Below are 15,852 nucleotides of genomic sequence, written 5' to 3' on the forward strand. Positions count from 1 at the left end.
ACTGGCTACATTTGCTGTAAGAAAATTAAAGGTAGAAGACAACTTCAGTGATTCAGACGCCCTGAAAACAGGGAGTCTCTGAAACAGTCTCTGAAGAATAACCATGGGGGAAGGATTTTGAATCTCCAGTTGTAATTACATAAGCTTATGCAATGGACTGTGGGATGTGATGATGGCGATAAGTCTGTGTTTTTCCATGAAATAGAAGAAACAACTGGAAATTACTCTACTTTTCATATTTGGCAAAGCATTAAGAACTTGTTATTTTATTCAGAGGGTTGCAGATGTTTTCACATTTTCTTTCTAAATGTAAACTCAAGATACTTCATCGTGCAGAGTTGTAGAAACAGAGAGGAAACAACTGAGAATACGTTGGGCTTAAAACATGTGAATCATGTAGAAAAGTAAAACCCAACCAAGCAAAAATTTTACTTACGAAGTTATTTGTAATCTGTCCAGCATCATAACAAGGAAGATAGAGAAACTGTGAACTGAGGTCTGCAGGATTACCCACTGCGGGTGTAGAGTGTATAATTAGCTGGGACAGAGATGTAAAGCAAACTGAAGATGGTAATTGTGTAATTAAAAGACAAGGTAGAGGATGGTGCTGGGAGATGAAGAAAATTGTGGAGTCCATGTGAGTGTGCTTCTGAAATGGGAAAACAATTGTTATCAGTACTAGAAATCTATTAAAAGACATTTGCAGGCAACTCTGTTCTTTGCTTTGGCATGTTCATGCTAAAATCCTTCTAACTGGAACCCAACAAACCAGAAGAAACCGGATAAATTAATTTTTTTTTAATATGTGTTTGAAGAACATAGTCTGTGCTTGAGGAATGAGAAATAGCGGTTCTGGTGGACAAACAGCAGTTTAGAGATCCAATAAATTCAAGACTGAACTTTCTTGTTTACTGAACTCAGGAGAGATTTTTTTTCCTAACAGAAGCTTTATTGTTGCTGTTGGCAAAAAACCCCAAACATTCTGAGGACGTATCTTCACTTAGGTCTATTTAAGGCTTCCAGAATATGTTGCAACGGAGTAAAATGAATTTTCAGACCGGTAACAAATACAATTCTGTTGATTATACCTTGATGCCTCGGGATACATCTTCACTTCAATCTTTGTAAGTCTTCCAGAAAATGCTACATTGGAGTAAAATGAATTTTCTGGCTGGTTACAAATATATTTCTGTTGTCTATAGCTTAAAATTTTGATAGACACCTGGAGTTTCATTCCTTAGAATCAAAATGTGCTGTTTATTCATCTTCTTTCCTTCATATCTTTCTGGGGGAAATAAAATATCTCTTTCCCCAAGTCTGTTAGAATTAAGTTTTATTATTTCTTCTGAGGGTGCTTTTTTTGCTCTCCATATTTTTAAGAAACTGAGTATTTGATACATTCAACAAACATGTAGGGCTGCACTGATGAAATACTGAAATTCAGCAATGCTTTGTTGCAATTTGAATCAGAACCCATTTGCAGACTGGTTCAGCAGGGCTGTTCCATGAACTGATGATGTCTGAAGTGCAGTAAACTGGAACCAGCCACCTGGTTTACAGTATTGTAGGCACTGAGAAGTTATTATTCTGATGATAGGGCTCTTACCTTTTTATCATAAGCTCATAAATACTTACTCAAGGGATGGTACTCTCTTTTTAGCCATCTGCTATTCTTGAAAGTGGTGGAAATCTCTGCTATATGGATAATTTCTTTTCTTGCTTGGCTGAAAAAGGATAGAAGGATGATCTTTAACATCCCCATAGCATGCAAAGGTTTTGGAAAAGGAATTTTATCTCTTGCCTTGAGCATTGGTGTAGTACTAACTAAATCAGAGTGGGTTGGGCAACGTTGGTATCAAAGGAAGAGTAAATTTGGGGATGGATGTGTAGGATACCAAGGAACAAATGCATAGAAGTAGTTGTGAAGTGGGTGGAAGGGAAGGACATTATGCTAGCAAGATCCCAGTAAAAGAGGCCTGTACAGTTCAGGGCTAGCTTTTGAAAAACCATAGTAATCCGTGTCTATAATTGTGTCTTGGGTGTTTTTTGTAGTTATTCTAATCTAGTCCTCAGCAGATTACAGTTAAACCTGAGAAAAGAAAATGTCCTGGGATAACAGAATCTGGTCCTCTGGAGGTCTTGAAAGTGAGGAAATGAGATCTCAAGCTTCAAACTACTCTTGAACATGAAATCTGTAGTTAGCTAAGCTTTGGAGAAGTTCACACAAGCCGTCAGGACTACATTACCAAATACCCTGCTTTTGAACTGTTTTGACTTCTGGGTTCACCTCTGGACATGTTTAGTGCTTTTGACTCGTGACTGGAAGGCAGGTGTGTTTGTTGCTTTTTGGGTGAGAAACTTGTATGTATTGCACTGTGAATTCAGAGGCTGCAGTCCTGAGACCAGGTCAGTGAGTGGACTGTTAGTGAGACTGATTAAGTCACTCTGTGATAATCATCTTGGCTTCTGGGTTGAATGGTGATTAGACACCATGGCGAGGAACATTTGTTTGCTCCCAAAGTTCTATGTTGGAAAATATTTGCACAGAGGGAGGGAGGGATACCTTTATTTGAAACTTGAATATCTATTTTAAGTTTCAGGAATATATAATTTCTAAGCATTATCCGCCTACTGAACAGCTGCCTTCAATCCTGCCAGTGTTGCTTTCTTGACTTTTTCTTGTTAAAGCATAGAATAACAGCACTGGTGGTTTACTAATAGCTGTATCAATACAATTCCCAATATAGACATATTTGCTTTCTGTTTCCAGTCATAAATTCACTCATCCTTCAGTCCTAGAAAGGGAGAAAGAAAACCCAGAACCATTTCTGTAGTACTGTACACATTTCTTGTATATTCAGATGCCTGTCAGTTGCTATTCACAGGACTTGAAAAGCTGATCCACTGGCCAAAACCCTCTTTGCAGTTTGAAGAAACACAATCCCAGTCCAACACCAGGAAAAGCATCCTCTGCCATTCAGTGTAATGACATGTTTTGGGTTTAAAACACATACATCATAGTTAATTAGTCCCGCAGTGGTTGTTTTGGAAATTCTCTTGGTTTTGTACCAAGAAGCAGATGTTAAAGTTAAAAGTGTGTTGTTGAGACAGCAGAACAGACATTCTCTGTTCTTTATTAGTCTGAATTGTTAAATAAGGTGTCTGCAGCTCAGGGAGAGATCGATCAGGGAAGGAATAATGGAGCTGCCATATCTGGGCAAATTATTTAGGCAGAGTGGGGAAGCAGCATGTCCTCTGAAGGCAGAGCCAAGCCTTGGAGGTGACTAAAGAAAGGGCTCTAGGGGTCTCTATGACATGGCTTACACGTCCTGCAACCCAGGGTGCCCTGGACTGCTGCTAGGCTTGCAGATAAATCCACTGTGCAAGGTCTCTGCAGGTTGTGGGGATGTTAAGCTTGTTTTTAACTTGAATTGCTCCATTTGTCCAAGTTTGCATTCTAAAGCACTATTTGATGCTTCTGGGGTGTTTGCATTAAGGCAGTGATGCAGATCATGCCACCCCAGAACTATGGTAGTTCTTGTCCCAACTCACTGATGGACAGGGAAAGATTTATATTCACAAGCTGCCTGGCTAGTAATTTATTTAAACAATTATTCAGAAATGGAACATTCCTCTCATGCATAACAGAAACTCTTAATGTTTGAATTAGGTTCTTAATTTCCTTAAACTCAGAAAGGTCAGGGCACAGCTGGTTTCTTTGGATCACAGCAGATTTCAGAATTCCAGCCGGGAAAGGCAAATTGTTCAGTTTGACCTTTCCTGATTTCCCAGTAATTTTCTGTAGCTCTGCATATACAGTATAGAGTCTACCTCCATCCCCAGAAGACTTAGTTCTGTTAAAACTGAATAGCACTTCTTATCTGAAGTTCAAAGTATAGCCCCTGGTATAATTTTGGTTTCATATTCCTTTAATAAATGTTAGGTTCATCACCGGTGAGTAGAAACAGCAGGGACTGCGTAATTAATTCCAGTGTTTGATTTCATTTCATCTTAAGCCAACAACAGGAAACTCTGGGGCATGTACATTTTATTGTACTAAATTAAATACTGAACATCAAGCCTCTAGCAAGAGAAATTAAAAAATACTCAGGTAATGTAAAATTATGGCTTATTTTACACCCAGGTCCTTAATAGCATGCCTTGTTATGCAGTGTCCTGAATGAACTTCTGACACTTCAGCGGCCACAGGTTTTTTCCAAACTGTGTTTTTGTTCTCTTTGGTGTGGATGGTGGAAATTATAATAGAGTTTTGTTTCTTTATTTAAGTGAATTGAGTCATGGTGAAAGGTGTTAGAGTGAGGGCCCTAGACGTGGGTGTCTTCAGGCAGCACTAGTCACTGGGCACCCTGTTGACAACAACCTGCTGACAAGGTTGCCTGTTATGTTGTCCTGCTGGGGGTCCTGTGTGAGTGTAAATATATATTTTGTTCATATTTAGTCTCTACCTGCTGAAACAGTTTCGTATGCAAAACTGTAATACCTTATATTGAAGGTGCTCCAGATATCATATTTGTCCACTTCTTCTGGAAGAAAACAGTTTTATATATCTTTGTGATTGGTGTCTCCCTTTGCACACTCCTATACCTGCTTTAATACATATTTTTTAAGGTAATTTAATTTTGGTGAACATCTGAATGAAAATAATTTTTCTAGGACTAAGCTTGCTTTAATTAACCTATCCTAGAGAAGAAAAACAAGCAAAAGCAAAGTACATTAAAGAGAAGGATTATGATTGAGTGTGTTCACGAGACTTTTGTAGCATTCTAACTTAATCTGATTTAAGATCATAACTTGAAATTGCTGCAGACAGTGGGTAGAGAGGCAGTGTGCAATCTTGTGTTCCTGTTTTTCATTTCACACCTGAGTTATCTCCTCTGTTAGCTCATGTCAGTGCTTTCATTAATGCATGTCTCACATCTGACACAATAGTCAGTCTTTAAATTTTGACAGTAAAAATGACTGTCAAAATTGAGTAGGAAGCAGTCAGTTGTGGGAGTAGTCTTATCTCATAATGTTACAAACTTCTAAATTTTGTAAGCAGTATGCAAGCATCCAAGGGTTCTTTTTTCCAGATCCAGTTGAATACCTATGCAGTTACAGACTCTGTACCTGGCTCTTGTGTTTCCAGCTGCTGGATGCTGTACTAGTGCCCCATGCCTATGATGGCTCAAGGTTTTAACTATTGAATTTGCTACCTTAAAGGTATTTGTGATAGTTAATATACCTGTGTAATTCTAGAAATGGATGATTTGAGTTGTCTCCATACAAATTGATAAAATAGAGTGGCATCCAGAGAGGCACTTTGTGTGTCTGCAGCTTGATGCCTGATCCAAACAGGGTGGTTCCAGGCAAAATGAAACAGAGATTTGCAGTGACTCTGTGCTGAACAGGGAGTCGTGTGGCGCACGTGGGTAGGAAGTGCCAACAGTGTTGAACTTCTCTTCAGTGGTGCTGAAGTGCAGCTTTGAGATAAACTCATAGATACTATTCGTAATGGGGGCCCTATGTCCTCTTCTTATCACTTGCCCAAGCAGGGATTTATTTATTCAAAACAAGGAGAGCAGGGGGCATACTGATATTTGCTGTTAATGTAAGAACCTCATTTCTGAGTCTTCCTCTGCTGTAAGGGTATTAAATCAGCCTGTTGTCAGGAGAGCAATCTGATCCCGGGTTACAGAGGAACCATCCCTTCCCAACTCTAAATGGTCCCGATTCTCTGTGCGTATGTTGAAACTGGGGGGAATGAGTGTAAAATAGCAAGAGCCATGATGTGGAGGGTAACTCATAGCTTTGATCCTGCTGTCCAGACAGTGAAACACGATCTTGTGCTTGTTTGTTTCTGATGAGCGTTGCATGTTTCCTGGTGCACAGGAGCAGCGGAGAAGAGCTCGAAGCACGGAGCTGAAGACCGAACCCAGAATTTCATCATGGCAATGAAGGATCGCATGAAAATCCGGGAGCGGAACAAGCCAGAGATCTTTGACTTGATCAGAGACGTGTTTTGTGAGAGCAAAATGACACATGCGCAGCAGATGAAGACAGTGAAGCAGAGTGTGCTCGATGGCACCTCAAAATGGTCAGCAAAGATCACGATCACCGGTAAGTGAGGGAGTCACGGGTTCTCTTGGTCTCACTCGGGAGCCTGAAGTTAGAGACAGTTGGTGTGAAGGTAGGGAGAACAGAGAGGAAGGGCTTCTCTGACCTGTGTCTCCTTCTGCTCAGTGTGCATAACAGGTAGCACATGGAGATGTTGCTACTGCAGGCACTGTAGTGCGCCATAAGCTGAGGCTCATCAGAAATGCTCTCATGAGTGATATTCCTGTTTCTCTGGCCATTATGAGCTGCTGCTTCACATGGTGTTCAGCCACATTGTCTTGTTGCATGGTGGTGGTAACCCTTCTCTTTTCCTTTCAGTGGTGTGTGCTCAGGGTCTGCAGGCCAAAGACAAGACTGGGTCCAGTGATCCGTATGTAACCGTTCAAGTGGGTAAAACAAAGAAGAGGACAAAAACGATTTTTGGGAATCTGAACCCTGTATGGGAAGAGAAGTTTTACTTGTGAGTGCTCTTGACTCTCACTCCCATTTTACCTGTTTGTACAGTCTATGCTTTGACAGCTATGTCTTCTCTGTCAGAATGCATTCCCACATCACCTGTAATCTGGGATGGTTCTGTTTTTGCTCTGTGTGTGTATGTTTGTGTGGAGGGTTGACATCTTTAACAATGTATGTAGTGCACACCTATTTATCCCATCTTCCTTTTGTATATACAAATTGTCTGCCTTCTGAACACTTTTATATTGATGTTTCTAGAGAATGCTAGAGAGAAAGGAAAATATTTAAGTTGGCAACTATTGTTCCTGGCTAACAAAATTCTTTGTAATATGAGAGTAAAATTCATGTAAAAGACTAAGCAAACTTCCCGTGACGTGTTGTTGTGACCTGCTACTGGTGTTTGGCAACAAAATTTAAAGGTAATTAGTTGTCAGTAGTCTGTCACACCAGCAGTCTCTTCTTTCAGTTTTGGAAAATCAATTTAACAATAACTTGAGGGAGTAATTGTTTCTTGAGGGAGCTTTCAAGATGACCAAGGTATTGATGTCTGAATCGAAAGCAAAGAGTGGAGACACAATTCTTTAGATATGAGCTACACTCAGAATACATTGTTCCATCCTGCTTTTATTGAATAAGTAAACAGTACCCTCAATTTGTCATTGAACGTGTTATAAAACAAAATGGAGACATGAAATCCAGCAAGCGTTTTCTGAAGAATCTGGATGATTTCATTTGATCTCAAAGATCTTTATTTCCTTTAAGGCGTAAGCTCTTCCTTCTTGCCATCTCCTACCTTCCTTTTGTTTCCCTGTTCTTCCCTAAACTGCTTGGCGGTTGATCTCTCTGCAAAATGCAATTTGTTTGTGTTTTAAAATCAGGGTTATATCAGCGCAGCTTTGTCTTTGCAGTGTACAGTACAAACAAAATTATTTTTAAGCAGTTTTGAACTACTCATTAACGTCAGAAAAATCTTAGTGCTATTTTGGGCTAGTAAGCCCTTGACTTTATTCTTAGTTTAATCCAAGGTAACATTGCTGCTTGGTAAGTAGTAAGTATGCTTAGGTGCCATTTGAATAACTCTAGTCACAATAGCAGTAAGTCTGTGTGGGAGCATTAAGGACCTTGATTTACCATACCAAGTAGTTACCATGGTATTTGCAGTGTGTTCCCTTCTAATTTTAGGAGTTTCAACAAATACTCTGTTTAAAGATAGATAGCACAACGTGATAAATGTCACAGTTTTAACGGTGCCGCTGTTTAGACTTCATCGCCATGTCTGTGATTCAGCAGATAACATGCTGTTGGGCTTTAGAGTTGGTGCTACTTTCTGTCTTGCCTATGGTATAGGCTTTTTCTTAATTTCCTTGGAATCCCAGGGGGACATGCAGGGAAGGAGCACAGCGTCCAGACTGATGGCAGGAGAGCATTCAATTCTGGATTCAGTGTGTCATTTCGTGAGTAGGTGTCAAAGCTCATCTTCTTCTGGGTGAGGAGAGAGTCATTTAGAAGTGTGTGCAGCACTGATCTTCTACACACCCATCTTTCTATTTTGAAATTATGGATCTTTTTGCAGCTTACAACTCTGTAGAAAATTCTAAAATTTTCTACCCCATAATGAAATGGAAATTTAAATCAACATATGCAAGCCAAAAATACCCACTACATACCAAGCTTTTTTATAAGAGATTGTCAGGACAATCAAGAGATTGTCAAATTTAAAGGCTTTGGCAGGGGGCTATCTTTCATTCTTAGAAAGAAGTTAATTTCTTATAGTGAGAGAAAGGTGTACTGGTGGTTATTGAAAGCCTTGCAGAAAACATATGAAAAGTTTGGTGTTCAAAATGGTTTAACGTTTCAACAGGAGCAAGAGAGGTCAGGTCAGTTACTAATATGCATGTCAGCTATTGCTATTCCTTTTCTGTTTGGCTTGGTGGACTTGTTTGTAGCTGGTGTTCATTAGGCACAGTGCCTTTTATATGAACACAATTCCAGTGTCTTTTCAAAGGTTGGATATAGAGCCAGAAATCTCTGTGCATCAGTCATTATAATTATAGCATTGTTATTGTAATCCATGGCATGAATTAAGGCAGACTATGTACAGCTGAGTGATAGAGTTCTTTCTACAGACTCAGTGAAGTTTATTAAAAGCAGCTTAAACAAGTTTTAAATTTTTAAGGCAGCAGTAGCCTATTTCAAATTGGGTTTTTTTTGTGCTTATGCACAGTGATGGATGGAAAAGTATATTAACTTAAATACCTCTTCCTAAAAATGGCTTTGTTCCTTTTCCATATATTCTCAGGAAAAAAAAATGTTGTGGAAGGCTTGACCCAATTTAGGAGTCCAGATTTAGAACCGTATTTTAGAAAAGACAAGGTTGAAAGCACTTTGGGTTTCCATTATAAGTGCTATTTAGGTCATTACTAGCCTGTGTAACTGTAGACATCTGCTTAGATTAATGACCAGTTCTCACAGTGTATTTCTTTTGCCTGAGCAAGTGATTTCCAGGTCCTGTTTCTTTCTGAAAATTATCTCTTTGTGTGTTTACATCTGTAGCTTTAGGAAATGTGTTGTTATGGAGAGATTTTTTGTATATTTCACTGGAGTTTGAAGACCTTTGAAAATATAAGGTGTTGATTTTTCTGCCAAGTTCAAATTGTTGCTGGCTTGATGCAGGGTCTCTGCACATATGGTGCCTGGCAGCAGGAAGCTTGATGGGGAAAGCTTCAGCCATTCCTGCAATACAAACGTGTTGTTCTGTGAGCACACACCCTGCTTCCCTTGGCTTTACATCCCTTTCGCTTCTGCAGTAAACCCCAATTTCTTTCCTCTAGTTATGATGAGCAAACTTGTAGGTGATTTCCTTCATTTGCCAGGTGTCTTCTCTCCTGTGCCCTCAGCTGTCTTCCCTTGCCTTGAACCCTGGCTGGACAGAAGGCAGCAAGTGTCCTTCCCACAGTTGGATTCTGAGTTGTCTGTATGGATTGGTCCATGGGAGCCAGCTGGCTGCAGGCTTTCCAGGGACAGCAGCTGGTATGGGTTTCTCTTCTCCATCTAGCTGTTATTTTTTCACAAAAGTTGTTGGAATTTAGAAGCTTTCATAACAAGTCTGTGTAACTCTCATTTCCTCAGGAAACAGTCCAGTAATATTAGAGGGAAGCTATTTTTGCCATATTCAGTGCAATTAGAACAAGACAGTAATTCCCCATTTAGTTGTGTTTTGGACTGTCAGTGGAAATTGCAGGGTTCCTGGCATCTTTTTTTTTTTTTTATAAAGGCTGAAGCTGAGCATCCATTTGCATGGTTTACAATAGCAGACAGCGTTTAGGAGGATAAACTTGACCACAGGACAGAGTTTCTGCTTTAAAGGGAGAGCTCTGGGCTTGTTTGGAGGTTGCTGGTCTATACCTGCTATTCAGGGAACATCGTAGTCTTTAATGACTATGAACACTACAGGTTACTGGATTCAAACAGGATGTTGCCATTTTTCTTGGCCTGGGTGCAAAACTCGCTCATTTTACAGTAATACCCCCTTGAAGTTGGATGGTCTGAGTACAACTGTGTCTGAAGCTTTGAATGGTTGGTGTGAAATCATTGCCTGGAACAGATTACATTGTCACTGAACAGTTTGCAAGAGGCATGTTTTATTCTTTCTCACTGCAGAAGGATAACTGAGTTAAAACAAATGCAGTGCCTCGTGCAAGCAGATAATCAGTATTTTACTAGGACATGCGGAGCCCACATGATGCATGTTGCTGTTAATCCTTTGGGAATGGCGCTATTGCTCAGCTAACCACTGGTTTGTCACACGAAAGCTTCTATTTCGTTCCCCAATTTTCCTTTCAACTGCTGAGCCTCTTGTCAAGCTCAGCATCTTTCAGTTATGTCTGTGGTTATATGTGACTGTTCCAGAGCTGTATTTTAGACTTCCCCTTCTGAGACCACTGTATTTATAAATGTCACTGCAACTCTGCCCCTCAGCCTCCCTTCACTGTGTTGCAGGGGCCATCCAGTTTTCCTTGCTTTCTTTTTTCTCCAGGTACCACAGATACTGAAACTGGCACTCTGATAAAATACCACTTGTTTCCCTGCTCAGTTACCAATGTGAGACTTAAATTTGATCGCAGAGTTGAGGTCTTGCAGCAAGCACCTGTTGGAAAGCTGAATTAATGTAACTAAGGGTGTAATGCTCAGAATCACTTTATCTGCTCTCTGTAGTTAGAACTGCACCATTAATTTGTCAGTTGGTGTTGTAGCATTGGGTAACAGCAAATGATTAGACTTGTTCCCCTAAGAAAAGAGCTTCATGACAGTAAGAACAGAAAACTCATTTCTTTGTTCTTAGCAGCAACTGGCTCTCAGGGCATATTATTGTGCTGTCGTGCTTAACTTCTAAGGTACTAAGGATTTTTCCTCCATTCTCTTACCACTCCAATTTTGCCTGTGGTGTTTTCTCCCCTGTCCTTTCTTCTCCCCAGTAGAGTAGTCTTATCATTGTTTAAAAGTGAACATGTTCTAAGAAGTTTTCTGCCTTCCATTCCCACTGAGGTTGACCACAACAAAGCTGCCGTGTCATGACACTTCATTTGAACCATATTCAAATCTTCTGGCTTTTTCAGCCACACTATTTCCCCAAACAACTTTTTTTCCTGCTCTCTCTGTATGTTGTTATAAATTTTTACTGGACCTTCTCATACTGGTGACTAAACTTTCTCATTTTCCTTTCTCATTTTCCAAAAAAAATCACTTCTGCTTTTTTTTTGAGCCATGCTCCTCAGGAGCAAAACTGTCCTCCTAAAATGATCACAGGTCCTAAAGTATTCGCTTCTGCTCTCTGATCCATTATTTCTGCAAGCAGCTCTGCACTTTCTTTCTTTCTTTTTCTCTGTCATTGTCTGAAATGTCCACTGCACTGGACTGTGAAACTTTACAGGCCCTTTTTGAGAGCTGCATCAGCCATGACACTGAAAGGAAACTGCTCACAGAATATGAACATATAGACATTCACTAGACTCTTTGAACCATAAATATTTTTTAATATCAAAATACAATAAAATTACTTAATTCTGGGCTTCAACCTAGCTTTAAATCTGCAAAATATTGTTGCTTCCTTTGGTCCTTCATTTTCATTGTGTGTTCTTGCTTAAATCTACTTGTTCTGTTTTGTCTTTATTAGCCTGTCAGCTCTACAAAGCAAAATTAGCAAATTCAGCACAAATGTTGTTAGAGGAGACAAGGCACATTAAATACTCTGTCCCAGACCCCTGACATCATCTGAGCCAATTTGGCCCATGTTGGGCAGAGATCTCACAACTAAGAATCACTTTCTACAATTTTTTTTTCTTTTTTTTTTTTTTTTTTTTTTTTGGTAAGTTAGAGCTGGATTAGAAGGATGCAAATTACTAACTTCATTGTGGGAGGAACTATAGTGTAAATTCAACAGTTACTTGTTCTGTTTAGCCACCAATATACTAATTGCCGTGTGTGTGGGCATGTCACTGTGTGCGCAGAACAGAATTAACTACAACTTCGTGTGCTCGCGTGCTTCCCCTCAGCCCAGTTGCTAGCTGGGCATGGGAAGAGACCCAAATATTGACAGTGCAGGGGATGTGTGTGGGTACTGGGGCTTTGCTGCTGGGTAAGACAGAAGCGGTAGAAGAGAATGGAGGTAGAGAGTGGGATAAAAAGCAAGTCAGCAGAACCAGGCTCAACTGCTTCCTCTGCAGCAGCCACTGGCTTCAGGCAGAAAAAGTTAATGGGGAAAAAAAATAAAATCACCATGTATTTGATTTTAATTTTTCTTAAAATTTTGATGTGCTGTTTCTGGAAAATATTACTTTGTTTGGTATCTTTAAGTGTAAAAGTGGCACCACTGTAAACATAAAGATGATATGGATGAAAAAAAAGAGACAGTTTTTGAGCCGTGTACATAGCAAACATGGTTTCCAGTCTCTCACACTCTGAAGAGAACCTGAAAGCATTTGGTAATTTCTTACTTTCAGAGGGGTCACTTTCCTTCTCTGAATCCTCTTGGGAAAACTGTTGGAGCTCGGCTGTGGGAGGATGGACAGACGTATGTGTGCACACAGTGAAATCAAGCTTCATGAAAACATAGCAAAAAGTGGGGCAGGCATCTTGAGAAATGTACCAGCTCCTGTACTAATGAAGGGGAAAGCTTCTAGCAGCAGAGCTTGTTAGCCACAGTCTTACAGAGTTGTGATGCTGTCACAATTTGGAAGCTATGTCATTAGTTAGAAAACTAACTAATGACTAACTAACTAATTAATTAGAAAACTGCTACCAATCAGCAAGCCCAAGTCTCCCAGTATTCATCGTTCTGTTTTGGGGTGCTCTCTGGAAGGTAAACTGGATTTGACACACTTGTTTTACTTCACCGAAAGCAAGGACTGTGGTTCTTACAGACCTAGATGTTTTATGGTGAGCCACCAGCTCAGGGCTTTCAGATGCTGTGAGCAAGTGATAAAACTCACTCTCTGGCATGGGACCAGTATAAAGAATACAAATTGAGCAGTCTCTTAAAAACAGCAGAGAAAGGTGTGGTAAAATAGAAGCTTCAGTAGCTCAGTAAGTGGTACTGGAAAGTTTCCTGTAACACTTAGCAGTGAGTTATGCTGCTGTAGTCGAGTGAAGGATGATAGCCAGCCACCTCAGAAGCGTGGGATGATGCATGTGGGACTGCCTAAGTTAGCTTTAGGTCTGAACAGTGAATGTTTTCTTTAAGGAAAGACCATTGGTAGCAAATAAACAAGATCAAAACACTCCTAACAAAGAGCTGTCACGACAGAAGGTGAGGTCTAAAGAAGTCAGGACTTAACTTGCTGATGCTTTATAAATGGCACTGTGTGCTAGTCTGTGTTTTTAGGCACCCATGCATTTCTCAACACTGAGCCTCTACAAAACTGCCAGGCTGTACATTAGCACACCATGTCAGGAAGAGAGGATTTCTTTTGCATGGTTACACTGTGTTGCTGGTAAATATGGCAATGTACTCAGATAAATTTGAGAGCTACAAGGAACAGCAAGTCCAGGAATTCCCTGCTTGTGAACACTTGGCTGCATGATTTTGTTAAGGAAGATGTTCTTGCAGCAAAAAAGGAGGGAGAGGAGAATAAAGCCAGGAGACAAACATAGAACCTCTTCTCTTCTGAACTCTAAATACAGCATAGATTGCACAACAAAGACAGGGAGCAGTGATGTGCTCTGTCTGTGATCAGAACTGCATGGAATCACCTCTAACTTTGTCCATATAATTCCCAGCTATCCCTCTCTACTGGAAAAATCAGTAGGAGCTGCATGGACATCTGTTAAATGTTGTCCTAAATCACAGTGGTGGCAGTAAGAGCCCAAATGGTTTCTTGGGAGAGAGCATGCTCATACCAGTCACTGCCATATCCTATTGACCAGGCTTAGCAGATCTCTTCTGACCCATTTCTTCTTTCTCCCTGTTGCTTAGCAACAGATGCAGCATGTTAATGTTAAAAAGGCTGGAAAACAGGCCTTCAGCAGCAGTTGCCTGTTTTCATAGGTTCTATTTGCTTGAGGGTAGACATTTGTAGTGGTTATGGTGAGTAATCACCCTTGTCATGGTCTCATATGAACATTCAAATTGCTTTATTGCATGCCCTGTAAATGAGCAGAGCTCTTATAATACAGTTCTTCTACCCACTTCTGTCATCCAAGAGCTTTTTTGGATCTACAAAAGGTAGAACACCTAAAAAAGAGGGAGAGTCTGCAAATTCTTCCTGTGCATTACACTGAAGGGTGCCAATTCATCAAACAGTAAACTACTTCTGTTAATGAAAATGTCATTATTGATCTGCTCAGAGCACAAAGTATCAGTCTAAGCTGTGAATAATGGGCAGAATCAATTCTAGTAATAAAATACCAATGCTGTAATTACTGTACCCCACCCTTTCCCCTCAGGCAATATGTGCATCATTTGGTTGTAATGTATTGTGCATTCATACATTACTGCTTTGTGACTGTTTTGAAGTAAGACATCTACCTCCACCTGAGCTATTTATCCTTTTCTTAGAAACCAGCGTGAAGGGTGTGTGTCACAGACCTTGACTGTGCTGTCCTAGATACTGCATAAATACAGGTAGCCCTTAGCAGCTACAGCTGAACAGAGGGTCATTGATGGAGTGAGCTACTGAAACCAGTGAGATGCTCATCGTCATTTTTGGGGGGTATATGAAAGCATTTACCAGTTTAGCTATCCCCAGGTTTCTGTGGGCTTCACAGTCAGCTGTGAAGAGAATTCCCAAGTTTGGGGAGCTGCTGCTGACAGTAAGGACAAGCAGGAGAGTCACAACCACTTAGTAAGTGTGAAGTTGGTGGTCGAGGTCAGGGCAGGGCAGTCCTTCAGCTTGCGTCTGGAGTGCAGTATCTGCCATGTCACAGGAGCATTTAGAGCGCACCAAGAGGTTGTTGAGTAGTTCATACCAGATGCTCCACTTTTAAATAACAGGCATTGTTTACATTTTGCTAATAGATTTTGCTAATACATCCCTCTAATGTTGAATGAACAGGTCAAGAGGAACGCAAATCGTGCCGCATATAAATGTTGGCTGCATTATGCACTCTTAAATAAATTACACTTCTCTTGTTTGCAGTGAGTGCCATAATTCCTCTGACCGGATCAAGGTGCGAGTGTGGGATGAAGATGATGACATCAAGTCTCGTGTCAAGCAGAGACTCAAACGCGAGTCAGATGATTTCCTGGGGCAGACAATCATTGAAGTTCGTACTCTGAGCGGAGAAATGGATGTGTGGTACAACCTTGGTGAGCAGGGCTTTGGGACTGAAAATGTTACGTGTTAGTTTGGGAATGTTTGTAGCACTTGGATGCATATGGACAACTTGCAAGAAAGGAAATAAAAAAAAGCTTACATGGTTTCAAAGGGTACATGATGCCACTGCAGAGCAGCTGCAAAGCTGATCCCAGATAAATGGAGTGTAACATGTCAGAGGGTTGTTGGGTTTTGTCTGTCAGGCATTGAAAAGTACAATGGGTGAAATGCTTGGGGCAGGACTGTATTCCACCTGTGCTGGAGGCATACTGCCCTTTTACATACATCCTTTTTTTTGTTTTAACACAAAAGTTTTACCTGACTATAAAACCATCAAGTGCACTGCACTGGGCTGGCAGGTTGTTGAGACCTTTCCCAGTGACTACTGAGGAAAGTACTAGCAAGTAACCAGATGGTGCTGAGTTGACAGGCACAGTAATAGTCGTAGGAGATCCAAAATCTTCTTGAT

At 40.5% G+C, this 15,852-nt stretch overlaps 1 protein-coding gene across 11 annotated transcripts in view; it reads left to right on the forward strand.

Moving 5' to 3' along the window:
• The window catches only part of UNC13B (unc-13 homolog B), a 208,517-nt gene that overhangs the window by 131,565 nt on the left and 61,100 nt on the right, over positions 1 to 15,852 (forward strand). For all 11 annotated transcript variants that reach the window (XM_027665364.1, XM_027665365.1, XM_027665366.1 and 8 more), the window contains 3 exons: positions 5,893 to 6,120; positions 6,436 to 6,577; positions 15,207 to 15,376. In XM_027665364.1, the coding sequence (XP_027521165.1) occupies positions 5,893 to 6,120; positions 6,436 to 6,577; positions 15,207 to 15,376 (540 nt within the window). The remainder of the gene's footprint in view (positions 1 to 5,892; positions 6,121 to 6,435; positions 6,578 to 15,206; positions 15,377 to 15,852) is intronic.

Source organism: Corapipo altera, unplaced genomic scaffold (assembly GCF_003945725.1).
Source record: "Corapipo altera isolate COAL_440 unplaced genomic scaffold, ASM394572v1 61045, whole genome shotgun sequence".
Lineage (NCBI taxonomy): Eukaryota > Metazoa > Chordata > Aves > Passeriformes > Pipridae > Corapipo > Corapipo altera.